The 23,956-nt window shown below is 50.8% G+C and overlaps 10 protein-coding genes across 10 annotated transcripts; 4 read left to right on the forward strand and 6 right to left on the reverse strand.

Moving 5' to 3' along the window:
• Nucleotides 1-229: 229 nt before the first annotated feature.
• N7474_006006 (putative ATP-dependent Clp protease) lies at nucleotides 230-2,131 on the reverse strand (the record flags this gene model as incomplete). Its single annotated transcript, XM_057197421.1, has 2 exons — nucleotides 230-1,638; nucleotides 1,696-2,131. The coding sequence occupies 2 exons, from the start codon at nucleotides 2,129-2,131 to the stop codon at nucleotides 230-232; spliced, it is 1,845 nt and encodes a 614-aa protein (XP_057054817.1).
• Nucleotides 2,132-2,587: 456 nt separating this feature from the next.
• On the forward strand, nucleotides 2,588-4,431 carry N7474_006007 (FAD-dependent oxidoreductase; the record flags this gene model as incomplete). Its single annotated transcript, XM_057197422.1, has 2 exons — nucleotides 2,588-3,373; nucleotides 3,427-4,431. 2 exons carry the CDS (start codon nucleotides 2,588-2,590, stop codon nucleotides 4,429-4,431), a joined length of 1,791 nt encoding a protein of 596 aa, XP_057054818.1.
• Nucleotides 4,432-4,921: 490 nt separating this feature from the next.
• On the reverse strand, nucleotides 4,922-5,404 carry N7474_006008 (FAM207/SLX9 family protein; the record flags this gene model as incomplete). Its single annotated transcript, XM_057197423.1, has 1 exon — nucleotides 4,922-5,404. The coding sequence occupies one exon, from the start codon at nucleotides 5,402-5,404 to the stop codon at nucleotides 4,922-4,924; it is 483 nt and encodes a 160-aa protein (XP_057054819.1).
• A 578-nt stretch (nucleotides 5,405-5,982) lies between these two features.
• Nucleotides 5,983-7,328, forward strand: N7474_006009 (glycerol-3-phosphate dehydrogenase family protein; the record flags this gene model as incomplete). The annotated part of the gene is made up of 3 exons (XM_057197424.1): nucleotides 5,983-6,044; nucleotides 6,097-7,220; nucleotides 7,273-7,328. 3 exons carry the CDS (start codon nucleotides 5,983-5,985, stop codon nucleotides 7,326-7,328), a joined length of 1,242 nt encoding a protein of 413 aa, XP_057054820.1.
• Nucleotides 7,329-7,980: 652 nt separating this feature from the next.
• On the reverse strand, nucleotides 7,981-8,435 carry N7474_006010 (uncharacterized protein; the record flags this gene model as incomplete). Its single annotated transcript, XM_057197425.1, has 2 exons — nucleotides 7,981-8,262; nucleotides 8,325-8,435. 2 exons carry the CDS (start codon nucleotides 8,433-8,435, stop codon nucleotides 7,981-7,983), a joined length of 393 nt encoding a protein of 130 aa, XP_057054821.1.
• A 1,171-nt stretch (nucleotides 8,436-9,606) lies between these two features.
• On the reverse strand, nucleotides 9,607-10,997 carry N7474_006011 (putative integral membrane protein; the record flags this gene model as incomplete). The annotated part of the gene is made up of 5 exons (XM_057197426.1): nucleotides 9,607-10,061; nucleotides 10,115-10,179; nucleotides 10,231-10,628; nucleotides 10,689-10,793; nucleotides 10,845-10,997. 5 exons carry the CDS (start codon nucleotides 10,995-10,997, stop codon nucleotides 9,607-9,609), a joined length of 1,176 nt encoding a protein of 391 aa, XP_057054822.1.
• A 1,673-nt stretch (nucleotides 10,998-12,670) lies between these two features.
• N7474_006012 (putative polyhydroxybutyrate depolymerase) lies at nucleotides 12,671-14,073 on the reverse strand (the record flags this gene model as incomplete). Its single annotated transcript, XM_057197427.1, has 4 exons — nucleotides 12,671-12,936; nucleotides 12,988-13,131; nucleotides 13,188-13,776; nucleotides 13,846-14,073. The coding sequence occupies 4 exons, from the start codon at nucleotides 14,071-14,073 to the stop codon at nucleotides 12,671-12,673; spliced, it is 1,227 nt and encodes a 408-aa protein (XP_057054823.1).
• A 1,531-nt stretch (nucleotides 14,074-15,604) lies between these two features.
• Nucleotides 15,605-17,212, forward strand: N7474_006013 (sugar porter family MFS transporter; the record flags this gene model as incomplete). The annotated part of the gene is made up of 2 exons (XM_057197428.1): nucleotides 15,605-15,806; nucleotides 15,858-17,212. 2 exons carry the CDS (start codon nucleotides 15,605-15,607, stop codon nucleotides 17,210-17,212), a joined length of 1,557 nt encoding a protein of 518 aa, XP_057054824.1.
• Nucleotides 17,213-18,256: 1,044 nt separating this feature from the next.
• On the reverse strand, nucleotides 18,257-19,597 carry N7474_006014 (serine hydrolase domain-containing protein; the record flags this gene model as incomplete). The annotated part of the gene is made up of 1 exon (XM_057197429.1): nucleotides 18,257-19,597. One exon carries the CDS (start codon nucleotides 19,595-19,597, stop codon nucleotides 18,257-18,259), a length of 1,341 nt encoding a protein of 446 aa, XP_057054825.1.
• A 1,459-nt stretch (nucleotides 19,598-21,056) lies between these two features.
• On the forward strand, nucleotides 21,057-23,228 carry N7474_006015 (transcription factor domain-containing protein; the record flags this gene model as incomplete). Its single annotated transcript, XM_057197430.1, has 2 exons — nucleotides 21,057-21,839; nucleotides 21,894-23,228. 2 exons carry the CDS (start codon nucleotides 21,057-21,059, stop codon nucleotides 23,226-23,228), a joined length of 2,118 nt encoding a protein of 705 aa, XP_057054826.1.
• Nucleotides 23,229-23,956: the final 728 nt, after the last annotated feature.

Consider the following 23,956-nt stretch of genomic DNA (forward strand, 5'->3'; position numbering starts at 1 on the left):
ATCCCACTAGCTACACGTACTGTGCGACATTTTTGTAGTTTGTCGTGTAGAATTGAGGGTCACTATGGTCAAGAAAGAACTCCAGGGCCTACCCGCAGATGCAACCGTCGCAAGGAATCACTGCTCGGAAAAGAAAGACCCGGGAAAGAATAAGTACCGACATTTCTATACCACCGTGCAACTAACACCATGAAATCAGAGCTGAAATCAATTTTCCAAAATTCCCCATTCACCCGACTGCTCGTTTCCGATACTCCTGAAAACTAGAAGCATTCTGCGTCGTCTCACCCCCATTCTGTCCCTTCCCTTTCTTCTTCTCTTGACCCTTCTTATCGCGTCGCGTCTTTTCCTCCCACTGGCTCTCTTCTGCGGAGATCATTGCGTGGAATCGGCCTCCCTGTCCGCGAGCAAGATAGATGGGTTTCTCTTGACGCTCGGCGACGGCTTGTGTGACGAGCACGAACTTGATGCTCGAGCCGGGGGCTTCGAACATGGCGTCGCTGAGGATAGTTTCCATCTCTGTGCGGAGTGCGCGGGCGCCGGTGCCCATTTTGAAAGCGTTGGCGGCGACTTTGTGCAGTGCTGGTGTGGTGAAGCGGAGCTCGATCCCGGATAGTGAGAGGAGAGTCGTGTACTGTGCTAAGAGGGAGTTGCGGGGTTCGGTGAGGATGCGTAGAAGGAGAGGTTGTGTGAGGGACGAAAGTGCGGCGGTGACGGGGAGTCGTCCAATTAACTCGGGAATGAAGCCGTAGCTTTGTAGGTCGGAGGGAGTTAGTAGATCGAGGGCATTGAAGTAGGTTGGTTCGCTACCCGGAGTTGAGGGGGATGCAGAGGTGAAGAACGGGAGGTGTTTCTTGTATAATGCCTCCTCCTCGGAACCCGGGACGATAGGAAGAGGCTCGGTATGCGAGGTATCAGAGGAGCCAGGTCGGCCATTGGACGGGCTTGTAGCGGAGCGAACAGGTTGGCCGAACCCGATTGAACCGCGTGAGATCCGGTCCATGATTACTTTGTGTAGACCGACAAAAGCACCAGAGCAGATAAAAAGGATATTGTCCGTGCGAACATTGTAGACTTCGCCTTTCTGAGACGTGTGGCCTTGACCGCTAGGTTGGAATGAGGCATTGCCCAAAGGACTGTTGGCGGGATAGGTATTTGGAGGGCTGGTAGCTCGAGGGTTCTTCTCGGACTTCGCTTGAACCTGCACGGTGGTGCCCTCGATAATCTTGAGCAGCGCCTGCTGCACGCCTTCACCGCCGACATCTTTGCCGTGGCTGACCTTAGCCGCTGCAATCTTGTCCATCTCATCCAGGACGATGATCCCACGCTCCGCTTGCTCGACGTCATAATCCGCTGCAGCGAGAAGCCGGTGTACGCACACCTCGGCGTCTTCTCCAATGTACCCGGCTTGTGTGAATGGCGTGCAGTCCGAAATACTGAATGGAACAGAGAGTACCCGAGCGAGGGTTTTGGCCATTAGCGTTTTGCCGACGCCGGATGGACCGAGTAGCAATATATTGGACTTATCCAGTTGTGGGGCAGACGCATCGACGGTTTCGGTCGGATCCAGCGGGGCCGCCTGGCGGGATTTGGAAGATGAAGACAAACCAACCGTGCGCTGTTGTCCTGGGAACTCCGCTGGAAAAAAGACCACAGTCAGTAAGGTGGTCCCTTAGACTCAGACAAAGGACAAACCTTCTAGGGGATGGCTCTCCAGTGCATCTCTCCGCTGCTGCTTAGCCAGGAGCTCCGCCGCCTCTTCGTCGCGCCGCTGCAGCTCCTGCACCCGCTGGTAATGATTGTATACCGCCACACTCAACACCTTTTTGGCGCGATCCTGTCCGACCACGAATTGATCGAGGTACTGCTTCAGCACCTTTGGGGTGATTCGCGGCGCGCCGAACGCGGGAGTGGATCCCAGCGGGCCGGACGTCGGCAGACCAGGCTCATAGCTCCCGGTAAAGGGCTGGCCTGTAAAATCTGACCGGTTAAATTGCGAAGCTGTTGGGAAGCTGTTGGAGGAGCTGGAGAGCGGTCGTCGTGCCTGCGGCGGCGGCCGAAGTCGGCCACCAGCGAGTCGTGGCGTCGAGCAGGCTACTGCGAGCCCGCGGCGCTGGAGTGGCCTCAGCATGGCCAGGGAGTGCGGCACAAGCGAAAGGGATATGTTGGGGAGAGGTGAAGGGAAGAACCACTACTCATCCGATACGGAGCTTTCCCCGCAGGCGGGCTTATCTGGCTGAGTCAGCATTTAGCAACTTCGGTGGCGGCATGTAATGCACATAATCAGACACATGGACTGAAACCCTGCCTCCTAATGAAGATTTCGGTGTACCACGTCTACAAGGGAAAAGACCAACGTAGGCTATGTAGTTGGAATTAACCCATGATGTCACGATACGAAGACCCAAGATCTATCCGCTGAGCCTTGTCCGGTAAACTTTATCGCGCGTTTTGTCCCAGTTAGGTAACCTCGTATTATTCACTCCTTTCTAGAAACCCCTGCACCGCCTCAGGGGAGTAAAATATATAAATCCGCAGAGATCCTGGCTCAACTGCATGGCTGCATTCCCCAGGAAATATGTCCATCATGTCTAATAGACTCTTTTACTTTCTTCTTCTTCCGCTGGTGGCTATTGCAGTCCCGTCAGTACACAATTGTCGGTGTCTTCCCAATCAGAGCTGTTGGCCCTCAGACCATGAGTGGGCGGCACTGAACAACACCCTCCAAGGCAACCTAGTTGCCGTGCGACCGGTAGCAGCAGTCTGCCACGAGGGTGATTTCGACGCGACGGCCTGCAGCGCCGTCCAGGCGCAATGGGCCAATTCCACCTGGCGGGCCAGCGAACCTGGTGCGGTGCAATGGGAAAATTGGGAAGCCTGGCCGGAGCGCGATCAGAGCTGCTATGACACGACACCGCAGAACGAAGAGTGCGGCCAGGGTCGCATCTCGCTGTACTCGGCAATAGTCCAGACAACCAACCAGATCCAGCGGGCTGTGCAATTCGCCAGCAGACATAATCTTCGTCTCGCCATCAAAAACTCTGGCCATGACTTTTTGGGCCGTTCGACTGCCCCGGAGTCACTGCAGATCCTGACCTTCAACATGAAAGATATCCAGATGGTCGACAACTTTGTGCCAAAAGGCGCACCGAAGAATAAAGGTGAAGGTCAGGCCGTCACCATGGCTGCTGGTGTGAACCTGCCGGAGCTCTATGCCTTTGTGGCGCAGCATAACCGGACGGCGATTGGAGGATCCGCGCACACTGTTGGCGCTGCCGGTGGATATATTCAAGGGGGAGGACATTCGCCCTTTGGCGCTTGGAAGGGGATGGCCTCGGATAATGCGCTCGAGTTCGAAGTGGTGACGGCCAGCGTACGTGACCCCTCGATGTGAAGGAGGATTTGGCTAATGCGGTTCATCAACAGGGCGACCTCGTCACCGCCAATGACTTCCAGAACTCCGACCTCTTCTGGGCTCTGCGCGGTGGAGGTGGTGGAACATTTGGCGTGGTGACCAGCGTCACTGTTCGCACGTTTCCGGAGGTGCCCGTGGTGGCCAGCAATCTCAACATCTCGACGGCCATAGGCGATCCCAATTTCTGGGAGGCATTCAGTCAGTACCATGCCGCCCTTCCAGCCCTGAATGGTGCCGGCGGCTCAGGATATTACTTCACGTTGCCAAATTACCCAGTGTCCGCAGACATGAGTCTCTCCGCCATGATGATCCTGCTTCTGTTCCCAGAGCACAGTAACGCGAGTGAGATCGACCAGCTTTATGCTCCATTGCGCTCGAAGCTGGAACAAATCCCCGGGGTCATGACGCAGTATGAGACCGAAGTCTTTCCGAGTATTTACTCCACCATTTCCACTCTGCTCCTGGGCGGATCTCAATCGGACAGCACAGGCGGGATATCCATGCTTGGGTCGCGACTGTATTCGAGAGAACTTCTTGAATCGGCAGATGGCCCCGATCGACTCACTGACGCCTGGCGCAGCATCAAGATGGGTCCTTATGACCAGATTACCAGCCATGTGGTGGCCGGTGGCGCTGCTGCGTCGAACGGAGACAAGATTGACAGCGCTCTCAATCCCGCTTGGCGAAAGACCATCACCCACATGCTTTTCTCTCGCAGTTGGTCGGTCAATGCCACGCTGGCACAACAAACAGCAGTCATCAAGAACATGACCGACGTAGAGATTCCGATTTTGCGATCCGTCGAGGGGGAGGACAACATGGGCGCGTATCTGAACGAGGCGAATGCCTATGAGCCGGGGTTCCAGGCTTCGTTCTGGGGCGAGCATTATCCACGTCTGTACTACCTTAAGCAGAAGTGGGACCCGGCTGGATTGTTCATCTCGCGCAAAGGAGTCGGTAGTGAGGACTGGGATGATGCGGGTCTGTGTCGGACAGGAGGGAAGAGGACACACTAGACTGAAAGGGTTTCCTGTGCATGGGAATGTAGAATGTGCTCTGGATTGTTTTATACAGGAAGCGGCATAAACAAGAAGTTTTTTTTGTTGACATCATTGTCCAGAATGAATTTGGTTGATTAAGATGATTTGGCGTAGTTCTCGATCTCTCGAGGTGTAGAATCTGGACATTTTACGCTTAGGGCTTTGAGTAATTCATAGACCGGATGATGGGATGGGAATCATGAGGTCTGCCCCGAATTTCTTCAAGCTGTCTTGATGGTAGAACGAATTTCAGCCGTGAGGGTGGATTGCACACGCTTGACTCGGGATAAGAGCAACAGCCGGTGAGTCTGAGGGAAATAGGCTGCAACGGGCAGTTCATGTGGCATCCTTACATTCGAGGGCAGCACGCCGTTGGTGTGGTGGCTATCCCCATAGCTGAAGCGGCCCTCAGGTGATCGGAGGCTGGCGTGTTGTGTAACTTGTGACTGCCGTCCACATCGCACGTTCATTTGTTCCCCTTGAATACAGGCTGCTGCTCCATTGTAGACGAGATGAAGTTCCGCAGGGCGGACCATCGACTGGTCGTCGTACTCGCATCCGGGTTGGACCCAGCGTTGTTGGCAGGTGGTGTGAGGCTAGACATCTGGGCCATGTTCTTTGCAAATCGATCCCGTTCGACCTTTTCGAGCTTCTCCCTCTGCTTCATGGCCCCGGGCTTGTGCTTCAAAGTCTTCTGTTTGATCATATTCACTTGACTCGATGCATCGCCGGCTTCCTCGGCTTCAGGCAGCGCATCGGCCAGTGATTCCAGGTTCGCTGCAAGTTTTTTCGACGGGCGCCGGCGTTTCGGCTTCTGGGTCTTTTCAATCTTGGACATCAACGCCGCATGCTTGATCTGGCGCTTGTCTTTCTTGCTCGTGCGGAAGTCATCGTTGAACGGGCCCGATCTGGAGGGCAGGGCACCTCCGCCCGGGGCCGGTTTCTTCATGGCCGAGCGAGAAGGAGCCTGAGAATAATGATACGAATGAGCAACGAGAATGAACCGGGTCGTGGTGGAGAGACAGCGTGGACTTACCATGTTCGCATGTGCAGTCAGTCAGTGTCGATCTCCAGAAAATTGTTGTTCCATTACCTAAGTGTCTCACCGCCCTGGTCCCTGTCGGGTTCCCCTGCAAATCCCCTGTGACCAAGAAAAACCCACTGACGTTTGATCGCCTCAGCATCAGAACTAACGAATCCCTGCCGAGCTCCACGGCTAAGATCGCCGACCTTTTTCGGGCCCGGTGACATCAGATCTCGTGCGGCAACAGGCGAAACTCGGGCATCGTTGGGGCTCCCAGATCCGGCTTTTCGTGGATGTTGCACCTTTATCGTCGGACTTGCTTTCCTGTGCCCAGTGCCACAGCCCACCTGCCTCGGTCGCCGCTAGCCACCCGGATCCAGGCCCGCCGACTCACCACGCCCCGTTCGCCCCCGTCGGGATCCCTACGGCCTTTTAAGTCCCCGCCTTTCGCCGACCGAGCTCTTTCCCGACCATACTCTACACCTTCGAAGCAACCATCCAATATGGGATCTCTTGGCCCGTATCAGCGAAAGCACAAGGTGGCGGTGGTGGGCTCCGGCAACTGGTGCGTGTGAGATTCCGAGAAAAATTTCCTCCATAACTGATTTTTTTGGCAGGGGCACCGCGATCGCCAAGATCGTCGCCGAAAACACGGCGGCCAACTCTGACATCTTCCAGGAAAAGGTGGAAATGTGGGTGTTTGAGGAGAACGTCGAGATCCCCAAGACATCCAAGCACTACGATCCCGCTCAAACCTCCCCCCAGAAGTTGACCGAGGTGATTAACCGAATCCATGAGAACGTCAAATATCTTCCAGGAATTTCGTTGCCAGCCAACCTGCACGCCAACCCGTCGCTGGAGGAGACCGTCAAGGACAGCACCATCCTGGTCTTCAACCTGCCGCACCAGTTTATCATCAAGACCTGTGAGCAGCTGAAGGGCAAGATCCTGCCGTATGCCCGTGGCATCTCGTGCATCAAGGGTGTTGATGTCAACGAGGAAGGTATCAACCTCTTCTCGGAGACGATCGGCAAGACCCTTGGGATCTATTGCGGTGCGCTGTCCGGCGCGAACATCGCGAACGAGGTAGCACAGGAGAAATGGTCCGAGACGAGCGTGGCCTACGACCCGCCGCACATGGACTCCAAGGCGCCCACCCCTCAGCGAACCCCGAATGCCTCCCAGGTCGACCTCGTGCATTTTGAACACAAGGACACCTCGGGCCAGTTCTCGCAGGTGAAGCTGCAGGCACTGCCGTCGGAGTACCCGCCCGTCGACCATGCCGTGCTGAAGACGCTCTTCCACCGCCATTACTTCCACGTGCGGGTTGTCAATGACGTTGCTGGCGTGTCCATCAGTGGCGCCCTGAAGAACATCGTCGCTCTGGCTGCGGGTTGGGTGGATGGCATGGGCTGGGGCGACAATGCCAAGGCCGCTGTTATGCGGGTTGGACTGCTGGAGATGGTGCGCTTTGGCGAGAAGTTCTTTGGCGCCACGATAGACACCCGCACCTTCACCGAAGAGAGCGCGGGTGTCGCCGATCTGATCACCAGCTGCAGCGGTGGGCGAAATTTCCGCTGTGCCAAGCTCAGCGTTGAGCGCAACCAGCCCATCGAGGAGGTTGAGAAGTCTGAACTCAACGGCCAGAAGCTCCAGGGGACTTTGACTTCCGCGGAGGTCAACAAGTTCCTGACGAAGCAGGGCCTGGAGGACCAGTTCCCTCTGTTCACTGCTGTTAACCGTAAGTGGTCTTCCATCCTATTCCACGTGCTTATCATACTAACCCTCCTTAGAAATCCTGGAAGGCAAGATGTCGGTCGCAGACATTCCTTCGCACATCGAGCGGTAATTTTCCTATTATGTCTTCCCTTTTGTCTGTTTGTGGTGTTAATCAGCGAACCTCTGGTTTTTCTTTTCCTTTTGCAGCCCTCCTCAAACCCGATCCCGAACTTCTCCTTCTGTCAAATCGCAAGGCGAGAATGGTGATGATGCTCTGATGGTTAGCGCAAGGCTATAATGAGGGCATCGGACATCATTGTAGATAGTTGAGTCATGAATGTACGTATAGCATACAACAACAATTCAAGTGTACCACAACATACTTCATCAGCAAGAGAAAGCAAATATCGCTATTCTCCGACTGTTCGTAGGCGATATTCGGGTTGGTCGAGAAGTGAGAAATACAACGCATCCGGGAAACCTGCTATCTAAGCTCCCTCGTTCTATAAAGTAGACTTTATAAACGGTGTACAGATTAGATTCTATGTCAATATATATTAAAGAAACGAAAGTAATAATATAGAACTTAATACAACCAGTTTTAGTTATATTTAAAAATTCCTTTCTACCTATATCGTCCACAATGTCATGCCATATCATAACCCCGAGTGACGGGGTGTATTTAACTTGCCGGAGAGTAGACAGCTGCCTTCAAAATATCTCCACTGATCTGATCTTGTGACTGGACCTGAAGCTACGATTCGTGAGTATTTGAGGCAAAACTATGTCACATGGGGCTCTGGTACCAGGTGTACATTTTTGATTCCCTGCTCCTTGGCAATAGCAATCATGTCCATCCGCACTCCATTCTGGCGGGCAAAGTGCTTGCTCGAGTTTGCCCAATGATGTCGAGTCCAGATCAAGACCACAGAACCAGAGCCTGGATACCGGTAGAAGGAATATACCTGTGACGAGGGGGAGACAAAATGCTCCGCGACAATTTCCGGGTCGACTCCCTTGTAGGAGTTGGCAAACTGCATCTCTTCCTCTGAGTAATCAATAATCTGCACCAAAGATCCGCAGTTAGCTCTGCATCTTCATGCAAACACGAAAGACGGCTCCTCACTAGCTGCAGCAATTCTCCCTCTTGCAAGTCTCTAACCGCGGTCCTGGCGCGTTCATCAACTGGCCACACCGGCCTTTTCACGATACGCTGACTCGGGGGTAGAAGGGTCATCGTTCTTCGTCCGGACGGTTCTGAGGCCATGGCTTTTTTTACGCCCGTGGTGTTGGAGAGCAAGGAGTCTTTTGAAGTTGACGAAGGCGGGGATGGGGGCGAAGGACAATAAGCGACCATTGCTCTCCCGGATGCTTCTAGCCCTGGGGAGGAGACTGCTTTATATTCCTCGGCACGTTGCTGAAACATCAAATACATGACAAAGACTAGCATAGGCGGGATTCAGAATTGCCTATCTTTGAGTCTTCGAAAGCTCTGTCATAGAATATGTGGTGTATCGTTTTAACGTAGGCAATCTAGGAGAGGCAAGATAACCCAAAAGGGCCAACAAGGTTACTGCGTGGTCGATCTCGAAGGCATTTTCACACACCAAAGAGCCTATAAAAGGAATCTGATCAGCAAAGAGGATAGAATATCTCAATTAGTATAGAGATTGGATTTAAGAGAATCAAGGCTTATAGATAAGCAAGGACATACGGGCGCGCTGCTTTCAGTTATAGATTCCGGTAACACGTAGAGGAATCCTTGACACCTAGTAGCAGTCAATATAAGATATCCAGGCTGCCCTCTGGTTGTCTCCTCCTCTGTACATGGGGGACGTACAATTTCGTGACAACCAACGTCGAGCCTCACTAGGGCCTATCGGGGCCTAATTATTTTTCTCGCTCTTTGCGATAGCTGACGTACTTTATGATATGCCTCACTCTGTCCCAATTGTTCGATAGACCATATTTTGCCAAATCAGTCAGTGTCGATTCCGACAAGCCTTATATGTGCTCATGCAAGGACGAGGAGAAGAAATTGGCCGGGTACCAATGCCCGTATGTTGGTGTCGCAGACACCGATGCTCAATTTACGAGAGCAGCGTAGTTTATTCAGAACAGAAAATCCACTGATAAACAAAGCCTCTGATATTACACTACGTACTGTGGAACTTGATGATTCTTCAGCCATGCCTAATTTAAGGTGTTTCTCCCTGGGGCGTACTTAAGTCCAACTGAAGTCGTAACCTATTGCCAACGTGAGCGATGATGAACAGCAGTCTCTAAAAAGTGGATTATAGGTCAGGATTTATTAGAGTGCCAGCACGGCCTTCAAGAATGCCCATCATAAGTCGAAAATGAGAATGCGTTTGATAATGAGGTTGGCTCACCGTACACTACAAAACTAATTATACATGTTCCCTCGCGATTCGATGAGACCCCTCTCCGTAATTCCTGTCCGACGTCGTGTGTGTGACTTCGAATGTTTGATGAACACCCACTTCCATCTTTTTTTGAAGGGACGGGGTCGCATGGTCAACAGTCAGCCTCTCTTCACTGCTTTTAGGACTAGAGAATGGCGTATTCTCCACGTCCCTCCGGCTTTCAATACTGTTCACCACGACAGCCAATTTATCCGGCCTCAGGTCTCTTTGCAGGTTATCATCCACTGACCCCAGTGGTATTGGCCGTGAGTTACCTCGTTTGTGTGACCCAGATGCTACCGGGAAGCCAGATGGATAACTTGAGTCGGTGTGAGAGCCATACCATAGACGTAATAGGGGACGGAGGGTTGCGAGACTAGCAGCAGTGATACCAAGTCCGGCCTCAGTATTCGACCAAATAGCGATCGGGACGGTAGCATCTATATGTTGGTTAGTATCCTGACAGCGGTTTCTGGAAAAGCAGGTAACAGACAGAGAAACTCGGGATTGGCAAATGTTTTCACGAACGGGAGCCTGATAATCACGGCTGCTGACGCACTGAATGTTGTCAGCAATATCTTCCAAGACTGTCAGACAGAAATGACATACACGCATGCCATGCTTAGAATTCCGCCCACAGCCAGTTTCACCTCTCGTCGCATTTGTAGATTGTACACAATGAAAATGGGCAAAATACCCACAGTAAAATCACACAGCGCTGCGAATGCACTGTATACGTATGTCATGGTGATGATGATGTTGATGCTAATGCAGTAGCCCTCAATGCTAGGATCCATAGCAGTTCGCGTCCAGAAGTATGAAAGAGGCTTGCATTGTAGAAGCATCAGGAACATAAACACCAAGCCTGCAAGGACCGTGAGGACCATAACAGTGTAAATTATCCAAATGTGGAGTCTTTTGATGGTGATTCGCATAAGGAAAAGGCAGACAGAAATCTTGCAGAAGATCGAGGCGAAGCAGTAAGCGATTTCGCAAAGCCACCAGTACTATTCGAATAAAAAAGTTAGAGAGAGGCTGAAAGTAATCTAGCAAACTAAAAGGCTTACCTTCATCGCAATCACCCGCTGAGATGCTGTGAGGTGTTCGAATTTCCGTCCAGTGCCGTACAAAGTGCCACCGATGGTACAGGCGGCGAACATGACATAGAATGCCTATGCAATTAGTTTGTTTCAACTTGAGCACCCGAACAAGAAAATAATTACCATTGCCAGAACCATCGACCCATCATCCCATCCAAACGCCTTCACCACCCAACCACGGACATAGCAACGCAAGAGTACCGATACACAAGCGACTGACATGAAGACGGCCGCAACCGTCCTCACGGTGAGTGCCCTTTGGTCCTCATCTGTCATGCTACCGACGAGGACATGTACCGAAATGATGGCGGGAAACGGTGCGGGGGAAGGAAATTTTAAATATCCCCGTCGTCCTGCAGGAAACAGGGACAGACCTGCCAGGCCGTTGATGATCAATTCGGCGGAAACCCTCAGGAAAGTCTAGCGCGTATCAGATGCAAAAGCCTAATGATCCACAGCAAATTAGAATAGGTGATCGGCGAGAGGCGTGGTATGTAACCCAGGGCCAGCTAGAGCTACAAACGCGAAGATAGCACTGTCAAGGAGACATATTTGCCTGAGGAGAAACATAGTCGCTATGAATTCTGTGACAGGTATTCTAACAACCAAATCCCTTGTCCTGCTGCGTTTACAATGCCTGGCAAGAAATCTGCATGACCCCACTTGGCATTTTGGCAGCGCGCTAAATTTTAGCGGTTTCATACGGGGTATGCCGAATGAAAGACCCCCTTTTATTGTATTTATACTATATGGTTAATAAAGTGCTCGTATACTAAGTGGTCGTATGGTCCATACGAGAGCTGCCCAATCGGAGGGAAATCTCTGTATCTCTAAGAATAACGGACAATAACCAGCGGATTATAGTTATAGTGGTGTTCCAAAAGTCAGAAACCCCTCTATCTACTGGTATAGTGTGGGTAACAGGTTTCAGACTATCGTACACCTGATTAGTTAACTCTATTTCGAAAAATAGTTCGGAACTTAATGCCCTTGACTCTGGCCCAACTCACTCTATCGCTGCCATTGTTCATGGGTTTTCGAAGGGTCACGCCTAAGGACGACATTGTTCCTGGCGGTAAAGACTGGTGGTCTAGCATGTTAGTATCGTATGGTATGATTATCCCCTGACATAAGTTCGCAAGACCGACACAACTACGGTTCCATGTAAGCTCGTACGGCGAATGGCCATAGCCTCTATATGGGCGAGACTCGGCGGTGGCGTTTGGATATGAACTATAATCTCAGGGTTGACCGGCGGATGTCTAGCGACCCTTTGTTCCCCTCTTCGCGGTCCAGCACGTGTAGACAAACATTTTGGCAGTCTTTGTCAGAAAAGAAAACAAGGCACGCCTCTCATTCTCTTACTCCACCGCTCTTCTCTGCTTCATTCCTCCTTCGCCATTTTTCTCTCACAGAAATGGTGGAAACGCGTTCAAATCGTAAGGCAACCGTCCCCGGGATTCCACCTGCGGCTGCTCCATGGAGTTCTCTCCAACCGACAAAATGAAGAAGAATGCGAAGCCAGAGATTGGCAAGCTGAAAGTTCGCCATGTCGTCTTCCTGGCTGGCTTCGACGGAAAGGCCTTGAAACATATCTGATGAGGTTGGTGCCCGAGGTGTCAGCGCCCACCGCCGCCTGTAGATAGGCCTTCCCGTCACTTAGGAATACACTCATCTTCTCTCGCTTCTTCCTCCCTAGTGACCTCCACGATAAGGTCCTTGCCGTGGCTTTCTCTGACTTCCCCTGAGTCTCGATGCCATCAATATCTACCCTACTGGTATAATACGTGACAAAATAGTAATTTCGATAGGATTCGCGTGATATTGCGGTCAAATGGGCCTCGATTCACTGCCTCCCCCAAGACCCGATCAACCCGTGACAAAATATGTAATGGTGGTCTGAGTATGTATTAGTCCTTTTGCTGTTCATCTTGGTCATTCAACAAAGCTTAGAGGGGTAGCAGGCACTGGGCATATTCAGTGCTATAGGCTGTGCAAACGCCTTGCGCACAAGTTGTTGGACCAGTCCATCCATACCCGCCACATTGACCATACAGGGGCGCACCAGTTCCACTGCTCCCAGAGGTGGTCGTTGTAGTTGTCGGCTTCGTCGTGGTTTTCAACGTGGTAGTACTTCCTCCAGGAGAGGTACCCCCGCCTGTGTTACCGCTCATGATCTGAGCCACCTGGTTCACAATAGCCACCATTTGAACGCCTTGAAATGTTAGCAAGAGTATATCCCCCGGTTTCCCCAATTTGAACTCACCTCCTATCTGGTCAGCATTGGCTCCATACCATCCCACCCAATCCCAGCAGCCGTTCGGGTTGCTTAGCTCACTCCCTCCCCAGATGCTGTGCATAGTATTGTCAGGGATTGCTTGAGGGTAAAGGATGATTATGTTGTTAGTATCTGGGGAATGAAAAAGGTCAGCCAGATCTGATTGAATTTACGGTGTTTGCTCTTACCGGCCCACATGTTGTAACCTGTATTCTGAATAAAGTCCATCTGAATATTGCTATAGCTCTGCAGGCATCCATGCAGGGCAACATGTAGCTTGCAGACAGTGGAGCCACTCTGACAATTGGCAGGGACGTAAAGATAGCCGGACGTGTCCATGCCGGCGGCACCGTATTCACCCGTCTGGGCGAAGGAAACGACGCTACCGGTGAGGGTGCCAGTGTTCCTGGCATTCAAGGAGCCATACATCCACTGTAAGACTGCTCCAGCACCATCGTAGTTGCAGTTACTGATATAGGGAGAGGTGGACATACTGCAGGAGTTGTCGCCTGAGCCGTCGTAATCAGTGGGGAAGGTGTGCACAGCACCATTTGTCGTCACGTATGACACGTCAGCGGAAGTATAGAAACTGCTGAGCTGAGTATGCAACGCATTCATCACGTTAGGACCCACGGTGGTGTCTGCGGACCCTTCCCAGAGGTAGATCTTGCGATTTGCGAGGTTGCTCGTCGTGGCAATCTCATCACCGCTCCACGACTTCATGTTTGCAGTTGGTGTGGTAATAGAAGGATTTTGATTGTACATGCAGGATGTATACTGCAGAGAATGGCATTAGCTAATCGTTTTTGAACTCATTTGATTCAATCGTATGTAGGTTCAACTTACACCCTGATTACGGGCACAATCAAAAGGCCCGCCGGCGAAAACACCAAAGCCAGCCTGAAAGACGTTTGAATATGCCACACCAAGCTGTGCGGACATGAAGCCGCCGCTGGATAGACCAGACACGGAGACCGTCGAGGCGTCAACATTGTAGGCACCGAGAGCTGATGCTGCCTCTACAGTAATCGTACAGACTGCACCGAGCACGATCAAGGGGCCCCAGTTGGTCATGGCGATTATTCAATATGAAAGTAAATTTCATTTAACGAGTTGTGACTCTTGACAATTCTGAAACTGAGGTTCTTTAGGAAGCCTTGCGGCTTTTATACGAGAAGCGCGGTTTGAAGAGAGTCCATAGATCATAAAGGTATCATCGTCAGGATACATCAGTCAGTTGCCAAAAGCCACAATAAGCCAAAGCTTCATACATATGTTGTCTTGGAAGACACTGGCGAGTGGGAATTCAGATCCTTCAAAGGGATTGAGCACAGCGATTTGCTAAGTCCTTGAACGATGCCTCGCCTTGTCCGAAAACAGCTAGAGCGATGCCTGTGCGTAGCCCGAATTTTAAACATGGTGTGCGGGGTAGATGGTGAAGAAACGACCCTACAGAACCGGCTGTGGGAAGAAAAGAGTCGGATCCGATCCAGCCCTTCATGTGAACATAGGTTGTCCGTTTACACTCAGAGACTATGAATTGTGGGGAGTTCTTTTGTGTGAAGTAGAATATAGGTGGCGCCCTGGCAGTCTGACTCTTGATACTCAGTGGACGTAAAGCGCCCGAGCCTTTATTTGAGGCGCAGGGTAAATGGGACCTGGCACAATTTGCTATGATAGGACAAGGTTTCAACCCGCATGAAACATTTTCTATTAAATTCCGCGGGTCCAAGAGGCTGGGGTGCGTCCGGTCCGCTGCGACTCCGCTCAAATCACCGACACTCCAACCTTCTAAGTAATCATTATGGTTATTATTACTTCGGCCTAGAACATATATTCCCTGGAGAGAACAGGCTAAGGCTCGTATAGGCTTGAATTAATCCCTCTGCTAAGCGAGATTCATCAGGGTCATATGCCAATGGTCCTGAGTAAGCTTTTCGGATCCGATGTAAATCAACGTGTTTAACTAACTTGTGCAGTGCAACACCGTCCTGAAGCTTTACCTTCCAGCCGTCAAAGCGAGAGGCCCCAACAAAAACCATGCCTTACCTCTTGGTATATCGTGGCCCATTAAGAAAGGGACGTGCAATCCAGCTGTAGATGTTGGTTCGAACTGTCTTCGGGAATGTCTGCTTTCTCTGCTTCACTTCTATGCAGAAGCTCGGGAGTGTGAACCCGGGGTCCATAGATCAGATCAGATGCTGATCAGCGCGTCCCATATAACACAAGCTCTAGTGTCTTCGGGAGGTCAGGGACTCGACTATAGCTATGAGAACATGAAGTTGTTCCAACCACTCAAAATCTGAAGTTCGGATCCGAGCCCCCACCCCCTGACCGCCATAGTCGCACCGTCGAGTCGGATCCGTGGGAGCTCAGACATCGTGTCTGCCAAGTTCGAGAAATTACGGGAACCATGCGTGCTCAGTCGACATGGCTCAGCTTCGCATTGGACGCCCAAATCCGGGGGTCTTGCCGTGTGCCGTATGCTGAGCACGGCCTGGTTGGCTTTGATCATCTTTAAATGAGCCCGTCTGCTTGATCGGATTGCTCACCATATGCCTAGCTCTGTGTCTGTTCCCTTGCTGGTCTTCATCTTACATTCAAGATGGCACGATTCTTCGGACTGCGCGGCTCTAAGCTGCACTTGGCCATCTGGATGGAAGCCTGCTTCGCCGTCGTTATCTTCGGCTACAACCAGGCAAGTGCCGGCGGTGTGCTTGGCGATCCGACGTTCAACCTTCAGTTCCCCAGAATGAATACTATCTCCACGACCGGAGCTCTTCAGAAGTACAATGCCAGGATCCAAGGTGGGTCTACCATGAAATACCCCCCAACCAAAACGATGCTGATTTAGCCAGGAACTGTTGTCGCCTTGTATACTTTGTTTGGAGTCTTTGGTGCCCTTGGTTGCACGTTCCTTGGTGACCGACTTGGCCGTCGAAAAACAATCTTTTTCGCGAGTGTTGTCCAGGGTATTGGCGCCATTCTCCAAGCCTCATCCTTTGCCTTCGGCCAGTTCATCGTGGGAAGAGTCGTCCTCGGTCTGGGTACGGGTGGTATTATTGCGACAGTTTCGGTCTGGCAGTCAGAAGTCTCCAAAGCCGAGAACCGTGGCGAGCACGTTTCTGCCTTTGGAATCTTCTGCGGCTCCGGTCTTGCTCTGGCCCTGTGGATTGCCTTCGGCATGTCGTATACTCAACCCAGCTCTGTCTCATGGCGCTTTACTCTGATCTTTACTCTGTTCTTGTCGATCCTGGTTTGTTCCTTCATCTTTTCTTTGCCCGAGAGTCCTCGCTGGCTCTGCAAGATGAATCACTGGGACGAGGCCAGAGAGATCTTAGGCCTGCTCTACGACGTCGAGCCCCACAGCGAGACGGTGAACAGAGAGATCGAGAACATCCAGGTCTCCCTCGAGCGCGCCCGCAGAGGCAATATCGGTGCTATGTTCCAGATGGGTCCCCAAAGAACCCTCCACCGCGTGGTCCTTGCCGCTGTCGCTCAGATTTTCTTGCAAATGACAGGTGTCAATTCCATTGCATACTACGCGCCAAGTATCTACCAGGAGCAGCTGCACTTTAGCCATACGACTTCTGCAATTCTCGCCGCAGCATCGCAGCTTGTCATGGTACTCGGAGCTTTCTGCTGCTCATATACCGTGGATCGCTTTGGTCGTCGCAAGCTCATGATCCTCAGCGCCTCGGCCATGTCTATATGTTTTGCTTGCCTCGCGGGTCTGACGTCTCAGGCGACTAATTCAGCTGCATTGAAAGCGGCTGTCTTCTTCCTATATCTCTACTTCTTTGTCTATGTTCTCGGCTTCTTGGGACTGCCTTTCCTCTATGCCTCAGAGATCGCTCCGACGCATCTACGGGCAGCCACGTGTGGTCTATCCACTGCTGTCTCCTGGCTATTCAACTTTCTGGTCGCCGAGGTCACCCCAGTGGCTTTTGCCGACATTGGTTGGAAGTATTTCATCGTCTACTGCTGCCTGAACGCGGCTTTCGTACCCACAATTTACTTTTTCTTTCCCGAGACAGCTGGTCGATCGCTTGAAGAGATTGATGCAATCTTTGAGGCCACAACGTCGATTTTCGATGCCGTGCCTGCCGCTGACAAGTTGCCCAAGCGCGACTACAGTGCGTTCGTTCGAGAGAAGGAGGGCGAAATCGACAGCGAACAGAAGAGCGCGGACGCTGCTCATGTCGAGGTTTGATGGCTGGGACAAAGACGTTTTAGATCAATGGGGATTTAAAGCAAGGGAGCTCGATACCGATCTGCTTTCCACAGTTGGTGCTTAGTCTGTTACATTTATGTATCGTTCGATTGAAAATGGTTCGATACGATGTTTTTTGAACATTCGCAACATCAATATGAAATATGCCAAAGTAGGGCTTATGTGAAATCGATTGATCCTATTGCATTCAGCATAACTCTATGAAATGAATGCTGTCTGTACAAAGTGTGTCGACCTTCTTAGGCCAGCCATTGTTCTACATGTCCGCATCGCCTTTTACTTTGGCCCCCTTTTGCCGACTCCAAGCATTATACGCACTTCTCATCTCGGGCAATGAACCTCAAAAATCCAAACCTCTCAACTCGACCGAGATCAACAAGTGCGTTGGCCACAACGATACGTTGTCTCAATTCGTCTTGCACGGAAAGATCTTGAAAAGGCAACTGCATCAGCTCTGCTAACCGACAGCGTTCTTTGCGGCGGTGCACAATCTTTTCCGGTTCGCCCCTGTTCAATTCAAAGCGAAGGTTCATGAGCCCAGTAGCGGAGTCCACAAGAAGATAGCGCATCTCGAAGAGGAGCTGGGTTGGTGGGATACACTAGGCTTTATTAAGGGTCTGGTCGACGACCTACAGGGCAAACTAGATTGTGTAACCGAGTTTTACGCCATGCCTATGATGCAGAAGAAAGCAGAATTATTGATCAAGTCGAGCTCATCCACAAGGCTTATGCGTAGAAGGATATGACGGAGTTCCATGTGGCGTCTAAAGTGCAGCATCTGATGGATTACCCTCAATCAAACTGTTCACGAGCGACAACAAGAATTTGTTGGTATAGTATTCATTCAGCAACCCTTCTCAACAGCGATGCTAAAGAAATTGCTGGCTGTACACCCGGAAAATCTAGGCGGGCTTCGATTAGGCGCCTTTGTTGGTGAGGCGAACTGGGTGTAGATCTCAAGGCAGAGGGGCGGATTGCTAGCGAGAGAAGAAGACGTAAATGATTTCTTGATTATGAATCTGCTTAGAGGCCTAGAGCAGCACCGGTGATGGCCTGGACATTCTCGATGAGGCCTTTCGTTGGAATTGTGGAGTTGCAAGAAATTACATTGCAATCGGCATTTGGGAAAAGGTCGCTGAATATGATCGGAATACTTAGATAGTTGTTCGGATTGACATCCAAATCCAGAGGATCGGGGCGGTACGGTCCAGGATCAGGAATCTGTTGGTCTTCAACACTGCGCATGAGAATTTCGAAGAAATTCCAGAGCAAAGGGCCCGGAGCAGCACTTAAGAGCTGGTCCAGGTCAGGTGTATAGTCGCCAAAAACGCCCGTCCATGTGACTGTCATGTCAAGACTCGGAATGACGAAGTTGTCTTGCCACATGAAGCCGATCATGGCGTACAGGTCGTTTGGTGCTGACGGTATCATATGCCTTTGGACGGTTTGTGCATCTGGCACATTGGCGCCTGTGCACGGCATGCCGCGGTTCGTCCAGAAAAGATACCCATAACACGGATTTGTAGAGCTGCTTTGCTGGACTTGGTCAATCCAATTGGAAGGAACAACTGTATTGCCATTCCAGGTACCGTTATTTTGCACCAAAAGACCAAGGCTTGCCAGAGTCGAGGGTTTGATGAACAAGTGCGCATAGCCGTAGGTATTTCCCGACCGGTCGCGCAGCCAGAACCAGTCATCTCTTTGAGTCCCAATTGGTCCAAATAGCCGCTCTTGTGCAAAAGATTGTAAATCTTGACCGACAGCTTGTTGTACTGCAAAAGCCAGGAGGTCGGGCACTCGCTGTGCATACTCAAAATAGGTTCCGTTAGGGTGCTCGACTTTCTCATTCAGAGCAGTCAGAACAATGTTTGGCTCAGTTTCCGAGGTCAAGACTTCTGCTATAGCTGCCTCACGAAGGCCAGCTGTTTCCGTCAGGAGATTACGAATCGTTATGGATCGGTGTGCTTCGTTGCCCCAGCCAGGACCCTGAGGAAGATACTGTCCGACTGCATCGTCAAGGTTCATCTTGCCGTCGCCAATGGCAATACCGGCGAGAAGCGAGACCACTGACTTAGTCACGCTCCAGACATTGAAGGGGATCTCGTCGAGCAAGGGATCCAAGGGTCCGGTCGCCACACGGCAATTTCCGCGAAAGATTTGTACCGTCAAGCGATTGTGAGTGGTAGCGTATGCAATCGCTTCAGCGACGATGTCGGGATTCAGCATTTGAGCTTCTGGAGTCGAAGTTTCGAAACTTGCACCGTTCTCCGGTAAACCACATCTTTCGCGGTTTCGAGGAACCGGTGATGTGGCCGAAGTTGGCGCAAACCAAAGCGGCAGGAGAGCTATCCATGACCACTTCATCTTGGAAATGTTTCTGACGCCAAGTTTTGTTGTTCAATGTGGTGTACTGTAGGGTGGGCGCAAGGTTAAAACGTTTGGGGGGGCGAAAGATATTGTTCTTTTCTTGACGAAATCGATTTGGTTGTGACTTTATATCCTAAGAGGGTGTCAGTCTAGACACATGTAAGCGGGAAAGGGTCAGTTCTCCAAGAAAGCCCGGTGCCTCGGACAACCTGCGCTAGCTGCGATCCTCCACACTTGCGGGGTTTCCTCCCCGCAAAATTCAGGACCCTTCCCATGGAGTTGGTCTCCCGATGTCCAGGATGGACCCCAATAGTCTTCGAGGCATTGAGGGATACTAGCGAGACATTAGCGTGGCATTAGCGAGACATTAGCGGGGCATTAGCGAGATATTAGCGAGATATTAGCGAGGTTTGCCGTCAGCCTTATTAACGCTTTGAAGGGGTCCTGTTGAGGTTTGGGAAAAAGACTAGCAAATTTACTTTCCGTCCTGATTGGTTTGTTCTGAATCTTGTCCAGAAATATGACCAATATCGACGGCTACTGTGATCCTAAATTCAAAATCAAAATCAGTTTAACCAATTCGTTCTCTTTGGATCTTTTTAGAACACCGCTCTGCAGAACGCTATGCCTATCATGTTTAATCTACCACAAATTCATGGTCTAGACGATGCTCTGATTCGGCACTGTTCTCTAGGCTAAGCCTAATGAGGGTCGCGGTGGATCTGGCCAACATTAAGAAGAACTAAACAGCACAAAGGTAGTGAATCTGACTTCGATCCGTGCTGTGTGTCCAACGCCAGTCCTGCTGTTCGTTCGATATATCAGATATCTGTCGAAGGCAAGATCAAAAACTCATGTATAACATCTAGTGCGAGTGAGCGAAACGACGCGTATTTCAGACTGTTCATACTCCTCTCACACACAAAAAAAAAAAACACTGGAATTAAGATTGACGAGGGCTTAGCCCGGCGGATCCGCAAGGAGTTTTATGGCTTGACAGATCGTTTCAGGTGTGGTAATCTAGACAATCCCGGGTAGTTTTTTATAACACTTTTCCTTTGAAGGTGCCAACATCATAGGGCGCTAACTAGACGCACCTCGGCAAGCGAAAAGGCTTAGAAAAGCAGAGGGACCTGGAGCTTATTTTTCCCCGCATTTACCCATTTCTTGCCAAGACGAACGCATTCGATTAGTCATTAATTCTCAGTCAGGCTTCCTTCCAGATGATCAGTAGTTATCACTTTCATCAATTACTACATGTCGCGAAAACGCCCTCTGAAAGCCAGCTGGCATTTGTCATAGTCATATCACGGAGTCCGTGTTATTTGCCTTCGGTTTCTAAAGACTTATTCTCTGCTTCGCACCATCGGATTCTACAATATTTCACAATCCTGTCTTCAGGAGCCTGTTCTGTCCTGTGCCGGTCGTCCTCAAAATCTCGACTAGTATGCATACGATGGCGTCGTGGTATCAGGACAATTCCGGCACCCCAGAAAGTCTGCTTGGACGCAACGACGCGGTCCAACATTGCAAGAAAAGGCGAGCAAGTCATGTGTGTCAGGGCTGCCGGAAGAGAAAAGTGAAATGCGACCTTGTCGTCTCCGGCACTCCTTGCAGCAACTGCCGCGAGGATGGGATTGCTTGCATTGAGCTAGAGTCCAAGAGGGGCAGAAGATATCGTCAACAAAAGCGTCGACTTGACCATGCCGCCTCAAATCCATCCCCTCCTTCTTCCAGCGCATTCGACCGGGGATCTTCAGCATGCAATGTCGCACCGAGCTCACACGAACACATTCCAACGCAAGCGGCAAATGCTCTTTCATATCCTGAAGAGAGTGCTAGTTGTCTCGATGGCTACATCTCTGCATCGCGGCAAGTGTTGTCGCAGCTAAGCCACTTCGTCGAACTACCAGCTTATGTGAAAGCCATCCACGCCGGTTTCGACTCTGAGAATATAGGGGTCCTTGCCAGCCGTGGGGCACTGGCTATACCTGAGGCTGGCGTACGTGATGAACTTATCGGGGCCTTTGTGTTATATGTCCATCCGTACATGCCGGTACTTGATCTCCAGGATTTCTTCCAATCTATTCACCAGACTGAGAATTCAAATCCATGCAGTCTCATCCTGCTCCAAGCAGTCATGTTTTCTGGCAGTGCATTTGTAGATATGTCAGTGCTTGAAACAATGGGTTTTCGGACGAGGATAGATGCTCGGAAAGCATTCTACATGAAGGTCAAAGTAAGCGCTTACCGTCCCTTGGCATACCACAAGCCGCAATCTGACAGAAGATAGTATCTTTACGAATTTGACTGGGAACCGGATCCTGTTCCGGTCATACAAGCCCTCCTGCTCATAACCTGCTGGTTTGAGTCTCCAGAAGACAAGAAAGACCCATGGTATTGGCTAGGAGTGTGTCACATATTAGCGAAAAGGATCGGTCTCGGAAGTCACCATAAGACATTGAGGAACCCACCAAAAGCAAGAGGACTTTTGAATCGCCTCTGGTGGGTGTGTATATTCCGAGACCGTATGCTTGCTATTGCTGCACGGAAACCGTTGCAATTCAGGGAAGAGGACGTTATGCCATTGCTCACGCTAGAGGATTTCGAGACCCAACCGATCGATGCCGGGATCGATTCACTACGTAACTCCGCAGTTCTCAAAGACCCGGAAATCAGACAAACGTTGGCGCGTTTGTGTATAGAAAAGATCAAAGTTGGTCTTTTGATAACACGAATTCTCACTTGGAATTATTCACCGTCCAGCATTTCCGAATCCCTCATGTCGAGTGTCATGTTATATTCTCCCAATCACCATATGAGCAACCTGGACGAGAATATTAAGTTGCGTTGCAATCTAGAGGAATGGCAAAAGGCTTTGCCCGATGATTGTGTATTTACGGAACCATCGATATATGCTCAGCCATGGGCCCTCGACGAGGAAGTGCTTTTTGTACATCGTGCAGTTCTGCACATGTTCTCATTGATGACTCTTGGCCTGTTTTATAGAGCCTTACTCTCGGCAAAGACAGATCCAACCCATGAGAGCCATTTTCCTCGGCATGATGTGAAACGGGAAGTTGCCAAAGTGGCCGATGAAACAGCCAGAATGGCTCGACTTTTCTGTGAGCAAAACCTGGTGCAAAAACTGCCGATTTATGCCACCACTTTCTTCATTTCCGCGCTCCCGACCTTCCTCGTCGGAGTAAAATCTCCCACCGAAGCGCTGTGTGGCGACTCGAGATCGCAGTTTCGCTGGTGCAGTGAAGCAATTTTTCAGCAGCGAGACATCTGGCCCACGGCTGGCCATGCGTATGCTATGATCCAAGATATGGTCTCTAGGGCTCAGCTTCAAGATGCGCAGGGCCTTATTCGCGAGAGCCTCTCCCCAGATGATCCAGGAAACGATACTATGTTTCCAAACCGTGGACTTGGACCTGATTTAAATGCATATGGAGGGACTGGAATGACACTACCAGCCGCGGCGCCTTCCACGCTTATTCCAGACGGAAACCGGAACATAGTAGGTGTTCTCCCCGAGAACACAATGGATGGGGCAGGATGGGTAGAATTTAACGCTCTCTTTAACCAATATTGCAATTCAGCCGAGGCGTACCCAACAGGCTAGGTATGAGCGGGACTACCATGATATGGATGCTGGCGAGACCACCCTTCGAGGTCCCTTCTCGATGCTCGTGTATGCCTGACTAGGTCTATCGTTCGAATGTAGGGTGGATAGTTTCAACCACGGCCTCTCTAAGGGCCACGATATAAGAATCGGTATAGCTACCACAAATCTACTTCATGTCTATCATTTCAGATCGACGCCAACAAATTTTCACGCAACATCTCTCCCAGAGCGAGGGTAACTGAACTAACTATAGGCCATTGCTAGCAATAAATTGAAGCGCAGATAATGGATCGTGTTATGCTAGATTTAGACTATTTTCACATCACTATGTAAAACAGCAAACTGATGGTCGATCTCGAGCAAGTTCAGTTTCCTGTTGAATTTCGCCCCTGGCAATTAGACGTCAACCGAGAGGGTGCGCGTTCTTTGATGAAAGAGACTTCATAGACATTCTGCACCCAGATCGTGAATCCTCGCCTGTTAGGCCCATGGAGAATGGGATCAGACAACCGCTACGAAGAGAGCACCTTAAGGACAAAGACTAAATACACGCGTGCGGCAAACAGTGCAAACGGGATCACGTGCTTAACCCGGTGCCATGGTGGCCTTTAGGTCTTCACAGCGACCAAAAGGCCCTAGCGTAACCTATCCTAAGGAGTGACTGGAGGAACCTCCCATATCTAGCCCAATTCCCCTCAGGGAGCGAGGGGTGAGCAGGAACACGG

This window comes from Penicillium riverlandense (genome assembly GCF_028828495.1).
Source record: "Penicillium riverlandense strain IBT 135883 chromosome Unknown utg000003l_segment0_segment0, whole genome shotgun sequence".
NCBI lineage: Eukaryota > Fungi > Ascomycota > Eurotiomycetes > Eurotiales > Aspergillaceae > Penicillium > Penicillium riverlandense.